Source organism: Aulostomus chinensis, chromosome 18, assembly GCF_037954235.1.
Source record: "Aulostomus chinensis isolate RoL2024-O1b breed Wild chromosome 18, RoL_Achi_v1.0, whole genome shotgun sequence".
NCBI lineage: Eukaryota > Metazoa > Chordata > Actinopteri > Syngnathiformes > Aulostomidae > Aulostomus > Aulostomus chinensis.
This window is the reverse complement of record NC_141337.1, coordinates 11,994,336-12,008,355: the sequence shown is the minus strand read 5'-3', so window position 1 is coordinate 12,008,355 and position 14,020 is coordinate 11,994,336. Positions and strand designations below refer to the sequence as shown.

Genomic DNA, 14,020 nt, shown 5'->3' with positions numbered 1-14,020 from the left:
GTGTCAGTTTATCCCAAGGAGTGCATGTGGAGTGTTTCCATGAAGGTGGAGAGTCTCCACTGCTGCATGTATCTTTGTCTCACTCTACTGGACACAAGGTTTCATGAAGGCTGTTGGACTAAATGTCCTCTATACTGGATTCAGTCAATGTCTTCATGAGTTTGATGGTGATCAGTGAGACAAAAGGAGACAAATTCTGTTCTTCTGAATCTTTATTTCTCAAAACAAAAATGAAAAGTTTATTTTACATTGGTGTTTGAGTCTTTAGGTCAAACATTCAGTCACACAAAGCCAAGAGAGTCTACAGGCCTAGAAAATGGGAGTTCTCCTGCAGTTGTCATCATTTGATCTAAAAGGAAAAAACCACCATCAGGATCTGGTGACAGTTTTGCTCAGAGTAGAAACATAAAGAAGGGATCAGGTCAAGTTGCTGAAGTGAAGAGATGTGAAATACTCCACTGGAAGAAGACCTCAGAGTAGCAAAACTCACACTCACCCTGATGAGTGTAGCTGAGACACTATAGAGGACAGAGATGAGGAAGAGGACGAGGAAGGTGAGGGACATATACCAGCTCTCCACATCTATGTCTTGGTTGATGACGGCGTGAGTGATGTCATCGATGAAGTCACAATCCTGCAAGACCTCTGTGAAAGAATTAGAACAGAGAGATTTTCATGTTCATTTGGTCACTGCTTTGTAGCAGAGCAGAGGAGACTGCTGAGGAACATTGATAGAAAAATAGAAATCCCTCTGAGAGTGCAGACTTCCACCAAGGAGGCTTCATGGACACAAATTCATGACTGATTTTTCTGTTTCTCCATCTTATGACTCGCTGATCCTGAACAGGATCCCTACCGCCTCTGGGAGCTTAGTACTTCTCCCTCTAAGTCTTTTGGAGATGTTGACCATGAAAGCAAAAACAGATCTTCTGGGTCACAAATCCAAAAGACAGTCAAGGCCATTCTTCTTCCCACCTTTTCAGACAGACCCCAGGATACGATGGGAAACTGTCTTTGACATGTCCAGAAAACTAATAGCTGCACCCTACCAGTGATCCAGAACAGTCTTCAGGATCCAGGATCTACAATTTGATCCAGATCCTCTCTGAAAGATGATCACTTATTCATTGACAGATTGTCTGTCTTTCTACCAAATTTCCTCCAAATCTGAGATCAAGGGAGTTAATATACATGCAGTGAACACAGTGACACACGGGTGTGAAACACAACCACGATTGTGCAAGATCAGATCAGTGGACCCACTGGCACCTGGTTTTGATATGTTCAGGGACAGGGTGGTGGTTTCATGGGTCACCCTGCAGGTGTGGACCGCCCCGGATAACCAGCTGACTTGGGACGGATGAAGACGGCTGTGGGTGCTGAACTTTCCGTCTGGGCCTCTGTTCGGTTCACTGGTGTTGAAGTCCAAAAGCTCCGTGGTGTCATCAAGAAACCAAGTGATGTTAATGGATGCAGGACTGAAGCCAGACACCAGGCACACAAGTTCACCAGAGCCCTGCAGCAAGATGGCCGAAGGTTTCGCGGGGGTCACTGTGGCTGGAGGGAAAATGAGAATATTTGCAGGGGAGAAAAGCTGAATGCTCAAAGAAAAGCGTGTGCTCACCAAACACATCCTTGATAGAGCTTCTGAAGGGGGTTTCAGACGATTCATGCCTGACCAGGCAAGAGTAGCTGGAGCTCTGCTCCTCAGTGTGTGATGTATTGAGTCTGCTGCTCATTGAAAAGGTCCTGCTGCCTGCATCGTTCCATGCAGGGCTGTTGGTGAAGGTGCTTGATGGGAGTCTGAGGCCGTCCTTCTCCCAGTACACTATGATGTCCGCTGGGGAAAATCCAGAAACTAGACAAACCAGTGTGAGGACGTGTGACGCGGACAGCTCAGAGACAGTAGGTGGGATTATTTTCACTGTGGGTTGATAGAAGTCTTGAGAAAAAAAGAAGACAACACGATGCTTTAACGTCTGTCTTCAATGTTGTTTTAGAATAATGACTTTCTGATGCAATCTTGCCTTCTCCAACTATGTGAAGTAAAATACCTTTGCTCTTGATTATCGAGTCCTCAAAGCTCCGGGCGGAACATTTCTGCGTTCCTTTACAAGACACTTTTTTATGTGCGTGCCAGCTTTCTGCTGACACAGTCAGGAAGCTCCGTAGGGTCTCCGTGCCGTTCTTGTGACTCACAGGTTCCTCCGTATGGAAATTATGTGAATATTTCTTCCCATCCACTTCCCAGGAGACGGAGAAATGGTGAAGATGAGGACCAACCAGAAGACAGGTGATGGTCAACTGCCTCTTGTCCTGAGACTCCTGGAGTTGAGGCCCTTGGACATAAACACCAACTATCTGGCTTGATAGTGGAGTAGCTAAGAAAAAGAACATGACATCAGAAATGCAACAACCATCAAGTAATAATGATGAGGAGAAAATACGTCCGTCTGAAGACATGTCTGAGTATACATGTCTAGCAGATAAGATGCTTTTGGTTGCTAGCCAGCAGAAATGGTGTGTCTTTGGTTGTTCATCACCTCCAACCCTGTTTTCTTTCTCCAAAATACCACAGTTACAGGGTCAGAGGCTCAAATTAATTCAGGTTGAGGAAAGTGGGATGTGGGACAGGTGCACATGATGATCCTGTTTCATTGAGAACCTGACACAGCGTGCAGCGCTCCTTTTACTTCAGCAAGAGGTCTGAACTGGGACTGATGTAACAGTTGTTCAGTGAAAGTGGAGAAAAGTCAGAAAAGAAACAAATTGTTGGTGCGTGCAACACCTGCTGATCACGACTCTGCAGGATGTGAACTCTCTGATTTCTGAGGTCAACTGGAACGTACCATTAGACAACAAAATGCCATTCCAGCTGGACTCTGTTGGAATTCAACTGTTGCATGACTCAGCTGGGATGGAAATCCAATGTGTTCAACGTGAACATGATGATGGGATCTTGTTTACCTGAGCAGAGGCTGACGTTCTTTCTGACACTCTGATTCAGGGAGCTGTCAGAGACGACACAAGTGAAGACCTCCCCTGTTCTCCACTCCGTTTGAGGAACGTTGAGTTGGCTGGTCACTGCCACTCGACCGTCTGCAGCCATGCTGATGTGAGTACTTGAGGGAGGTCTTTGCTGAGACTCATGAAACCATGTAATTTGAGGGTCAAAGCCCCATCCAGAGCATACGAGTCCCTGTAGTCCTGAGTCTTCACTGGGGACCAGAAGGAGCTCCACTTCTGGGTCCACTGGGGGACAGAGACACCAGTGGGTGTTATTCCACAAAAATAAAGCATAAACAGAGACATCAAATCAGCTGTTGTTAAGGTGGAGGAGCACAAGTCCTCCTACCAAAGACATTGCCAGTAGAGTTGGACTGGAAGCTGTGGGAGAAGCCTTGGTTCACAGTGCAGGTGAAACTCGTGTCCTTCTTCCAGTCGCTCGGAGACACAGGGAAGCGTCGACTGATTGAATGGAGGCCCGGAGCTTCAGGAAGATCCACAAACTGTTTGTCAGAAATATCAACTCCATTGGCCTGAAAGGTGATGTAGAGGTCAACGGAGACGAGCTGTGTGACATCACACTCAAGCACAGCGCTGCCTCCCTTCAGGAGAACTGGGAGAGATCTCCTGATCTCCACTGATGGAGCTGTAACTGCAGGTCCTGGATGATCCCAACATGGAACACAGATCTGATTTTAAGGTCTTTTACTCATAAACACACCAGAGTTTTATTTTGTCAAGTCAGCGTACCTGGAACATTTACTTCCTTCTCAACAGTCCCTGAGAAACAGCGATGTTCAGCTTTACATTTTAGAAGCTTCAGTTTTTTCCACTGACTGGAGGAAACGGTCAGATTGCTGATTATAAGGTGAGGGTTTGTCAACTGGGTCACTCGGTTATTGGACAGGAGTTTATCATCCATCAGCCAGGTAACAGTGGCATCAAATACAGTGTGGACTGAACATGTTGCGACCACATTAGTCTCTCCCATCATGGCAGTCTTGAAGCTTGGAAGCTCCACCTGAATGGAAGGAGGAGTGCTTGCCTGTGCTGCTGCCCAAAACAGAAGAAAAAGAAAGATTCCAACATGCATTGTAAAGCAATACTTCCCCCAAAATCTGTATTTTGCCTTTCATGTACTCAGAAATATGATGTTTTGTCTCCTTCCTGCATCACTTTTTTGACTCCAGAAAGCAGAAAGCCCCAGCCAGGTACATTCAGATTGAGGCTTATGGTGACTGACAGCTAACAACAGCAGAACTGTCCTAAAAATGTTCATTGAGGAGCTCAGGTTCATCGTCCGGTTCAATCCACATCTTCTTTATCCAACTGCATGCTCAGAAATACACAAACACTTTGATGAGAGGTAAAAACAAACTCTTATTGTTTTAGCACTGAGAGAGGCGTGCTAGCACATTCAGTCCAATCAACTTCCTTGTGTTTGCTAGTGCTTCACAACTGAGTTGTTTGGGGATCATGAAGCATACAGCTGGATTAAGAAGACCTGGATTATACTGAATAATGCATTTAAGAGTTTGTAAACTGACATTCTTGGTCAGTTTTTGCGGCTGTTAGCCTCCAGTCACCGTTAGCTTCAAGCTAAATGTACATGGTCAGTTCAAGCTGCATCCTGGAGCCAAGAAGAGGTCACGTGGGAGGGAGAAAATACCTTCATGAACTCAATACTCCTATTTGAGAGTACATGAGAGGCAATTACTTTTTGGGTGAAGTATCACTTTAATGTGAAGCAGTCCTGATGTATCAATGATGATGTGTTCCTGCTGCATTGGGAGGCAGCAGCCACACAAACTTACGTTCACAAATACTGATTGATTTCTTCAACTCAGTGTTGCTGTGAGTGGACTTGCATGTAAACTCAGAACCGCTGGTCCAGGCTGTCATTTGTGGCTCAATCTCACTGCTCAGAGTGAAGGTTTTGGGCTCCTCCACACTTTGCATCTTTCTCTGAGTTTTCCGCACGTCTGAGTTCTGGTTGTCCTGTTGCCACTCGACACTCAGTGTGTCTGGAAAGAAGCCGCTTAGGGTGCAGATAAGTCTGACTGCTGACTTCCCCAAATGACCCTCCCAGACTGGGTATAATGTGATGTTTGGAGAGACAATCTGTGGAACTGAGGAAGAGAGGAGATGATTATTTTTTTTTATGTGGCCCATTTTTGAATGTTAGATGAGCTGATTGGAGCGCTTGAGTTCCACATACCTTCAGAATGACGTCACAGTTCTACATGTAATACCTTTGTATTTACGCTAGATGGCAGCGTTGGACCGTTACAATGTCTGGTGTGTGAGAGTCAGGTGGAGGTCAGGCTGGAAGTTTGTCACACACATGTTGCAGGGTGATCAGAGCAAGCAGCAAGTGGAAGCTTTGCATAACACCAAGATCTCCAAAAAGCACCAAAACCAGAAGTGAAACCAGCAAAGAGCAACGGTGCATCACGGACAGCAGGTGCAAGACGGGCTGATGCCAGCAGGAGCAGCACAGTGCACATTTAAATATCTCAGAAGAGTTTCATATCTCATCACATGCAGTTACAAGGCTTCTCAAGACTCTGCTGAAGGCTTTGGTTCACCAATCAAGTAGTAACAGATTCCAGAACCAACAAAGTATTTGCAATTTGTGTTGGTCTGTTGATTCCAGGTGGTGGAGACATGATGAACCCTTCTGAAGGATGTGTTTATTGAAGAAGAAGAACAATTAATTTCACAAAGCATTCAGTCAAAATATGAATAACATTTCATACACATCAAGAGAAGAATTGACAAAATCAAATATCTTCATTTAAATGTTTATTTTCAGAAAGATGTGAAGCATTTGTGATTAAGATGGAAAAAAGACAGTTGTGATTACTTACATGACACAATGAGATTTTGAGAAACGTGAAAAATGTTTTTAGAAACAGTTCACCTTGTTTCATTTCATCTGAAAAGAAGAAGAAATATAAAAAAGGATTAATGATACTGAAAAAAGATCAAATTCTCACCTCCCAGGTATGTGCGAATACATTAATGACCAATGTTTGTGGATTCCTGTTCCAATACTGCAGCATCATCAAATATCAGGGAGGATCATGGCTCTTCTACACACTGGATTTCTAGTCTAGTGACTGGTTTCAGAATTAATTTTGTTAAAATATTCATGAACCCATTTGATAATGAAATCAGTCATTTAACTAAATTAAAATAATTACATAATATATAATTATAAATATCAGTTGAGCATAATATCATCAAAAACACCAATAAAAAATACTGGACATTCAATGCAACAGCTCTGAAATATGTCTATACATGTTGTCACAGCGGGGCTCCCAAACAATTGATATCAATTGACAATGAGAGCGCTTCCCAAAACGGTGGCATGTTCCTTTAATTCATGTGGTCAGATGTTACAAGATGTTGTCTGCAAACTCAACACCTTATTTGAAACGTTCCAGTCAACTCTCACGTCTCTTAGGTCTCCATTACCTTGAAAGCTGTGGTTCCAATGCTGAACAGCAGAGTGATGAGGAAAAGAAAGATGAAGGTGAGGGCCGTGTTCCCCATGTTGTCTTCTTCTGCCTCCACAGCGTTGCTCCATTTGTTGCTGGTCTCAATCAGGGTCTCTCTCAGGGAGTCTGTGCAGTAACACTTCAGTTAGTCTTTGAGAGAATCCACAGCCGGCATGTGAAGCACTGCTCACGTTACAATGAGCAATATTTCTCATGTTAGGGAGAGTGGACCCTCCTCAGAGTATAAATGACGGAACGAACAATGAAGAAAATAAATGTCTCTATGTTCTGGAGCGTTCCGTCAGGTCTAATAGTTTGACACGTCCTGCTAAAACACCAGTGAAGCCAACGACTACAGTGACTGGTGGTCCTGAGTTGCTTTGGAAAGACTTCATTTGTGGCTGTTGCCAGGGTGACTTTTGAAGGCTGCTGTTATCGGAGGACTGAGAGACTTCAATGCTCATCTCTCTAGTGTTGAGGGTGCAGGACCCAGCAGAGGAAACACACGTACACAAAGACAAGTCACACACACAGCGTTAATGCAACGTTTACATGTCAAAGTGAAGACACTTGATTCACAAAGACTAATTATGGCATGAATCGAGTGGCTGCATGTGTCACTATTGTAGGAGCGATGGTGGAGAGTGGAGTTCATCATGTTAGTGTCACCACTCGACATCTCCATTTGTGTTCACTAATAAGGAAGGACTTAGGAAAAATAAACACATGAACATGCAACGTACAGGAACAGAAGTGTTTTTTATTTTTTTGATTTTGAATCTGCATTAAAAGACAAACACAATCACATATCACAAGCAGCAAACATGAACCAACAAACAGCAGAAGACACAGCGACACAACTGAACATCTACTGGGCCTTGCAAGTGTCGGGGACGTTCATGTTGAGGTTGACCAGGTTGGTTTGTTCAAATGTTCTGTAGCCGATGGACCTGACAATGGCTTTAGGTGTGCTAACCACAGACTGGTGGTAAACGACACAGCTGTACACCACATCAGTCTGTTTCCACTGCTCCAGGCTGAGGGACAAGCGGCTGTAGACGGAATAGGATCCCTCCGTCTCTACGGGGTTTGTGGTTGTGAAATTGTGAGCTGCGTCTGCCGGCTCGTCATCGACGAGCCAAGACACCAAAACCTCGCGAGGGAAGAAGTCTTTCACATAGCAAGTCAGGGTGACCATTTTCTGTCTAGTGTGTTCTACTGGAGGCAGCATATACACTGATGGACACTGAGCAGGTTTTTCTGCAAGAGTGAGAGAACAATTAGGCTTCTAGGCACAGACAAAAGAACCTGGTGCAGGACACTGAGCACAGAGACGCTCTAATCAAGAAGATCAAAGAGAAGCTTTCTGTGATGTTCTTACCAATCTTTCTTTGATATCGTCCCTTTAGCTGGTCGAGCATATCTGAGTGTTGAACAACACAGATGCGTGTAATCCCCGAGCTCCATTCTTCATACGTGATGTCAAGTGGAAGGCGAACCTTCCCTGTTTTTCCTACTGGGGGGTTTTTAGAAGCACCAGCCATTTCATTTCCCAGCTCGTCTTCCCACCAAATCTTGTCTACAGACGGCACGTTTATCTGGACTTGACACACCACAGTTCCTTTTCGGTTTAGAAACATGTCCTCCATTGAGGGGGCCGAGATCTCAATGTCCACATCTGCCACACGACATCCCTCCCCTGATGGATGAAGAGTTCATTCACAGTTACTGCACATCTGCAGGTCAGTAGAATTCAAATGGAATGTTTTGAAGCAAAAGTAGAAATGTACTCACGTGAGGGATCAGCTGTACATTTATGGGTGATATCTGAGCGCGCAGTTGCACTACAGTCTCCACCTTTGCTTTTAAACTCACATGTTAACTTAGTATCAGGAGTCCAGTCACTGGACTGTATGGTGAGGAAACTGGCTGCACTGTACAACGTGGTTCCGTTCTCCGTCTTTCTTCCGTCAGAACTTGTTTTGTACTCGTATAATTTACTGGTGATTTCCTCTTCATTTCTCAACCACTTGATTTCATAAACTTCTGGAGAAAAGTCTTTGGCAAAGCAGGCGAAGGAAGTCTTGCTTTCCTCATCAGAGGAGACCAACACTTTAAGAGCCGGCGGCTCACAAGGCACCTCTGAAAAATAAACACACACACACACAGATATATGGATGCAGAAGCCAAGAATACCACACATAGAGCATATGCAGAAGCAGATTTGATCAGGATTTGTCATAAACGTAAGACATGAGCGTCTTTGTGAAAACACAGATGATTCTCCACGTAGAGACACTCAAGCTCGTCAGAGGGTGGAAAAGAATCCTCTGGTGTGCTGGCTTCTGCATATACACTGACTGTTCAGGCAAGCCAACACAGATTGAAGGTGACAGATTAAACATTTGTTATGAACAGGGAATGTTAATCAACAACAAAGGTGGAGGCAGACGGAGGATAAACTGGGATTATTCTGCAGGAAGATGCGACAAGCATAGCAGTCGTGTTCTCAGACAGGTGAGAGAGGCTCAGCAGTTAAAGGAGAGCAAACTCCAGCCTTTCCATCCCACCTCCCTGTTTGCTTTGGTGGGCTGAAGAATGACAACATCTCATGAACTGTTCCATAACTCATTTCTTGAATCATTTCAACTCAAGAATGTGTCATTTGACTTAGTTATTCAACATCAGTAAATGTCTATTCATATTCTAGTCATAACTCAAATTTAATTTCAAAATACAATAAATTGATACATAAATAAATCCATACATTTGAAACGTGCATTTCTCTGATGCTGTTTTGTACATTAATGTGTTGGTTATATTTTACATTCAGGACGAGATGAACTCTCAGTTATTGTTCTCAAACTGAGCGGGAATGTTTGTACGATCGACACACAGACTTTAGAATTCAGCCTCATCCTACTAAACACACACAAGGCTCATTCAAGTCTTTCTGTGTCCGTGGGACACAGCACCAGTCTTACCTTGTTTGACAACTGTAGTCTTTTGAACCACAGGAGGCACAGTTGGTTTTCTTGGAGAAACTAAGAGAGGAAATATAAATAGAAGTAAAATTATACCTTTTTCAAGACTGCACCAACTGTTATCATTATCATTATACTTTAATTTCTGCGTTTCTAAACAGTTATAAGCTGCTTCACAGTTCTAGATAAATTACACAAACTTCAGGATGCAGAAACACAATTAAAACAGACAGTTATGATAAAACAAGCTGGATAATCATAATAATGATACAGAAGCTGGTTATTACACCTTCTTTTAACAAAACCCATCTTACAAAAAAACACAGTTTAAAATTCCACGCAGTCATGAACAAATCGCCACCTTCTTAAAATAATTGCTTCACAAGTCATTTTTTTACAACTTTTTTTTCCTGAATAAATTCCTTGTGATGTTTTGTCTCCAGTTTTTTGTTTTTCCGAAAAACTTGAAAAAAAAAAAGCCAAAGGTAATTATTGTCAGAAGCCGACGAGATCGATCTTTGAGTCGGCCCGTCTCCTTCATTCACGTATCTTTTTTGGACGCTTCTTCCTCAACAGTTGCTACGTTTATAAAATTACGAAGGTCGACCTACGAACAAACGTTCTCATTCATAATTCTTGAAACTGGACTGAGTTGAAGTCACAAATGGAGAGCAAACCATTCCTTAAATAGAAAAAATGATATATAAAAAAAATAGATGTAAAAATGAAAAATATATTTTTTTGACGTGAAGCGATTATTTGACAGAAGAGAGAGAGTTCTTACCTGGTGTCACAGTTACCGTTGTACCATCTCCCCAGTCGTAGCTGTAGCACAGTGTTGAATCTACTCTACTGTCAGTACTAAAACTCTTTCTACTCATGTGAAGAATAAAAACTCTCCCTTTTCATTTGTTTCATGTATAAAATCAATGATCCACTCCTGTGGTCCTTTGGACTTTGTTGACTTTACCAGTGTAAAGACACATTAAGAGGACATCTGATCTGCTGAGAAGTTACAGTACAACAGAGGAGATTTTAGACAAATCTTACCTGGTGTGACTGTTACCGTGGTGCCGCTCCCCCATCGAGTACCCCAGTAAGCACAGTGAAACATTCCATTCACACTTGTTACAAAAACCCACCACCATCCCGTCACCTCATGACATACGGAGCATTTTAGGGGTTTTAAACAGATCGAAACATGGAATCAAGGTTTCATTGACATTTCATGTCATTTCCTTCTCTAATCATAATAAAAGCACATACCTGAGGTGACGGGGATCCTTGTGCCTGACCAATAATGACCATCGCATACAAAACCTGTTCCCAGACAACTCTCCCTGCCAGCTTCCACACAACAATCTGCCCACAGACATTTTTTCTTTGGTTTTTGCACATTTGGAGTCAGAAGATGAAAGAAAACAGGATGGTCACCACCAAACTGAATTAACATCAGAGTTTATCATGAACCTCACATTTTATCAATGAATGAAGTATGTAGAGTCCAGAATTGAGTTCTTGAAAAATATCAATTGAAATCAGAATGTGGAAGAATGTAGGATTGCTTACCTGAAATTACTGGAACATCGAACCTTTTCCTCAGTAAACAAAAGCATTTCCACAGCGTGAAATACCAGCACGAGCAAAACAAGCTGATTATTGTATCGACAAAGATCTCACATTTCTCCAGCATTTTTCCGTCTTCTTTCCATATTCAATATAATATACCGGTACTATATATTAGACTGTATATTTAAAGTAAAAAAACTGGATAACTAATGAGTCGTCTTCACTCTCAATGGAAATTATGAGATGATACTTGTGTTCCTTTTCATCCAAAGTCAAAGCAGCCGTTGTTTCCAATCTGCTTCTAATCTCAGTTTAAAACAAGACAGCTCAAGTGTTTTACTGCCAAAGCGTTTCTCAGCACACTGTTATTGACCCCTTCCTCTGGAGATATTCATTTCCTGTGGTCTTGGTCTGCTTATATAATAATGTGTGTCTTTCCAACGGTTTGTGAAAACTTCCTCTTTACTGAACTCTCTGTCAGCTCCGCTCCCTGCAGGATAGAGTTCAGACAACAAGAACGTCATTGAACCTGAAACTCAGCACTGCCAGCACCACCACTGCTTCTACTACCAGTACTACTTCTATTACTAACATAATTACTATGACTACTACTACCAGTACTCCTACTACTTATTATCAGGATAATGGAATAATAATAAGATGGAGTCTGTATCCATGCAGCAGCCTACAAGCCTTGTGTTTATTTTAAGGCTGATAGATTCGTATCACCCCCTTAGACCACAGATCCCATCACCACACTGAATCACTTGGAATCAGCAGCTTTTAAAAACAAAAAAAGATCAAAAGATTATCACACACACACACACACACACACACACGCACGCACGCGCACACAGATACATATATCTATTAAACAGGGGTGTTCCTATTGTGATCCTTCTCCCGACCCTGGGGAGGAAGCCAACCTGCTGGTAAGAGCCAACTACCACTCTGAACTGCCCCCAGTTCCTGGTGGATAACAACATCACCTACTCCTGTGTGGATCTAACCGGCTTCTCTATTGTTGACATCCCATCACGCGTTGCAGTGGAAGTGTGAGATGTCATCCAGGAGACTGTCTTGAAAATACAGACACCACCAACAACACCCTGATGCTTTTGTCGTCATCTCTGGGGATTTTAATCATATCAGCCTCACATCTCATCTACCTGGCTTCATGCAGTACGTTCACTGTCCCACGAGTGGCAGCGGCACCTCCAATGGCTGCAGTGGCAAACCATCCTCTGTTCCTCACAATAGAGAAGGTGAGAGCAGAGGTCAAGAGGCTACTTTCTGGTCAAGCAGTAGGGCCGGACGGTGTGTGACCAAGACTGCTCAGGGACTGTGCAGCACAACTAGCTGTACCTCTCCAGTGCGTCTTCAACAAGAGTCTCCAGCAAGGGAGGGGACTGGTCCGAAGGAAAACCTCTTGTCTTGTGCCGGTTCCCCAAGTCGGGTGTCTGGCCAAGATGAATGACTACAGACCGGTGGCTTCAACATCTCATGAAGACACTGGAGAGGGAAAATATCAGAGTAGGGGACGCTTTTCTCTACATGCTCTACTGAGGGGCTATGTGAGAATAACGTTCTTTGACTTCTCTCTCAGTGCATTGAACACCATCCAACCACACATACTCTGGGGCAACCTTGAAGAATGGGGGCAGATACCTACCTCACTACCTGGGTCTCCGACTACCTGACAGGTCCACCACAGCAGGCTTGAGAACTGTGAGTCCGAGACAGTCCTGAGCTGTACAGGGTCTCCACAAGCGACGGCTCTTGCACCGTTCCTTTTCAAACTGGACACGTCAGACTTTCAGTGCCACTCTAAGTCCTGTCAAATTCAAAAGTACTCTGACGACACAGCGGTTGTGGCGTGTATCAGGAAAGATGGAGAGGGTGAATACAGGGAGCTGGTGAGGGCCTTCAGTGAATGGAGTGTTAAAATCCACCTCTCCTTAACAAATCCAAGACCAAAGAGATAGTCATAGTCCCCCATAGGCCCAAGTCTGCCTTTCTCTGGCTCAGGAAGGGTGTGGCCTCATACTGGTACCTAAATCAGTGGTGGAGAGCGCCTTGCTCTATGCTGCAGCCTGCTGGGGTGCTCGCCAATTGGTCAGAGAAGAGAAGCAGTTGGATAAACTCATCAGGTAGGTGGGTTCAGTGCTTGGTAGGAGCTTGGATGATGTTGGGAGTGTGGTGGAGAGATGCTCACGGTGAAAAAATACAGAGCATGATGGTCAAACCTGACCACCCCCTGCACAACAGTATCTCTGGACAGAGAAGCAGCCACACTGAGCGGGTGATCTCAGTGCACCGCAGGACTGAAAGTTTCAGGGAGGAAATCCTTCATCCCTTCAGCCATCAGACTGCACAACTTCTCAGCTGGAGAAGGAAGCGTTTAGTGCCCCCCCCAACACACACGCAAAACATTTTTAAAGTCATCCCGAGTCACAGCTGCCACTTTGAAATGCAAAAAGCTGAAGACGGTACGTACTTGGACAGTCTTCTTCAAAGGCCACAAATTTGGCCCAGAGGAACTGAATGCAACGAGGCACCAGGGTGTTGAGAGAATCTGTGGCCACCTTAGTTATTACCAATCTGGTGGTGACCACTTCAGGTCATTTAGAGTGGAGGCTTCAGTGTGCACAATGATAAGGAAGCGCTGGTGCTGCAGGATATGGAGCTTCCAACAGATGTCCACCTGAATGTGATTCGAAGCTAGGCAGCCACCACAATGTTGCAGGGCTGGAGTGAATTGGTCTTCCCATCACCAAACAAGCTGTGCAGTCTCTTCTCATAGTCTTTATGCTTCTGTCAATGCCCAGGCATCATACAGAGGCCCTGCGATGCTGTTTCACCTTCATGATGCCAAGAAACCCCTTGTGTGCAATAGCCAGGATGCCTGCCCTGAGAGAAGTGGGGACGACTGCCCACACATCATTCTAGGACGAT

General features: G+C 44.0%; 2 gene segments (V, D, J or C); both read right to left on the bottom strand.

The window, feature by feature from the left end:
- Positions 1-202: 202 nt before the first annotated feature.
- Positions 203-5,231, bottom strand: LOC147245172 (Ig heavy chain C region, membrane-bound form-like). The segment is given in 9 exon segments: positions 203-349; positions 497-645; positions 1,270-1,557; positions 1,625-1,942; positions 2,055-2,381; positions 2,968-3,252; positions 3,356-3,667; positions 3,757-4,059; positions 4,821-5,231. Coding segments are annotated over 9 exon segments (2,349 nt in total).
- Positions 5,232-7,252: 2,021 nt separating this feature from the next.
- On the bottom strand, positions 7,253-11,429 carry LOC147245171 (Ig mu chain C region-like). The segment is given in 5 exon segments: positions 7,253-7,772; positions 7,894-8,211; positions 8,307-8,654; positions 9,497-9,556; positions 11,177-11,429. Coding segments are annotated over 5 exon segments (1,131 nt in total).
- Between the last annotated feature and the right edge of the window lie 2,591 nt (positions 11,430-14,020).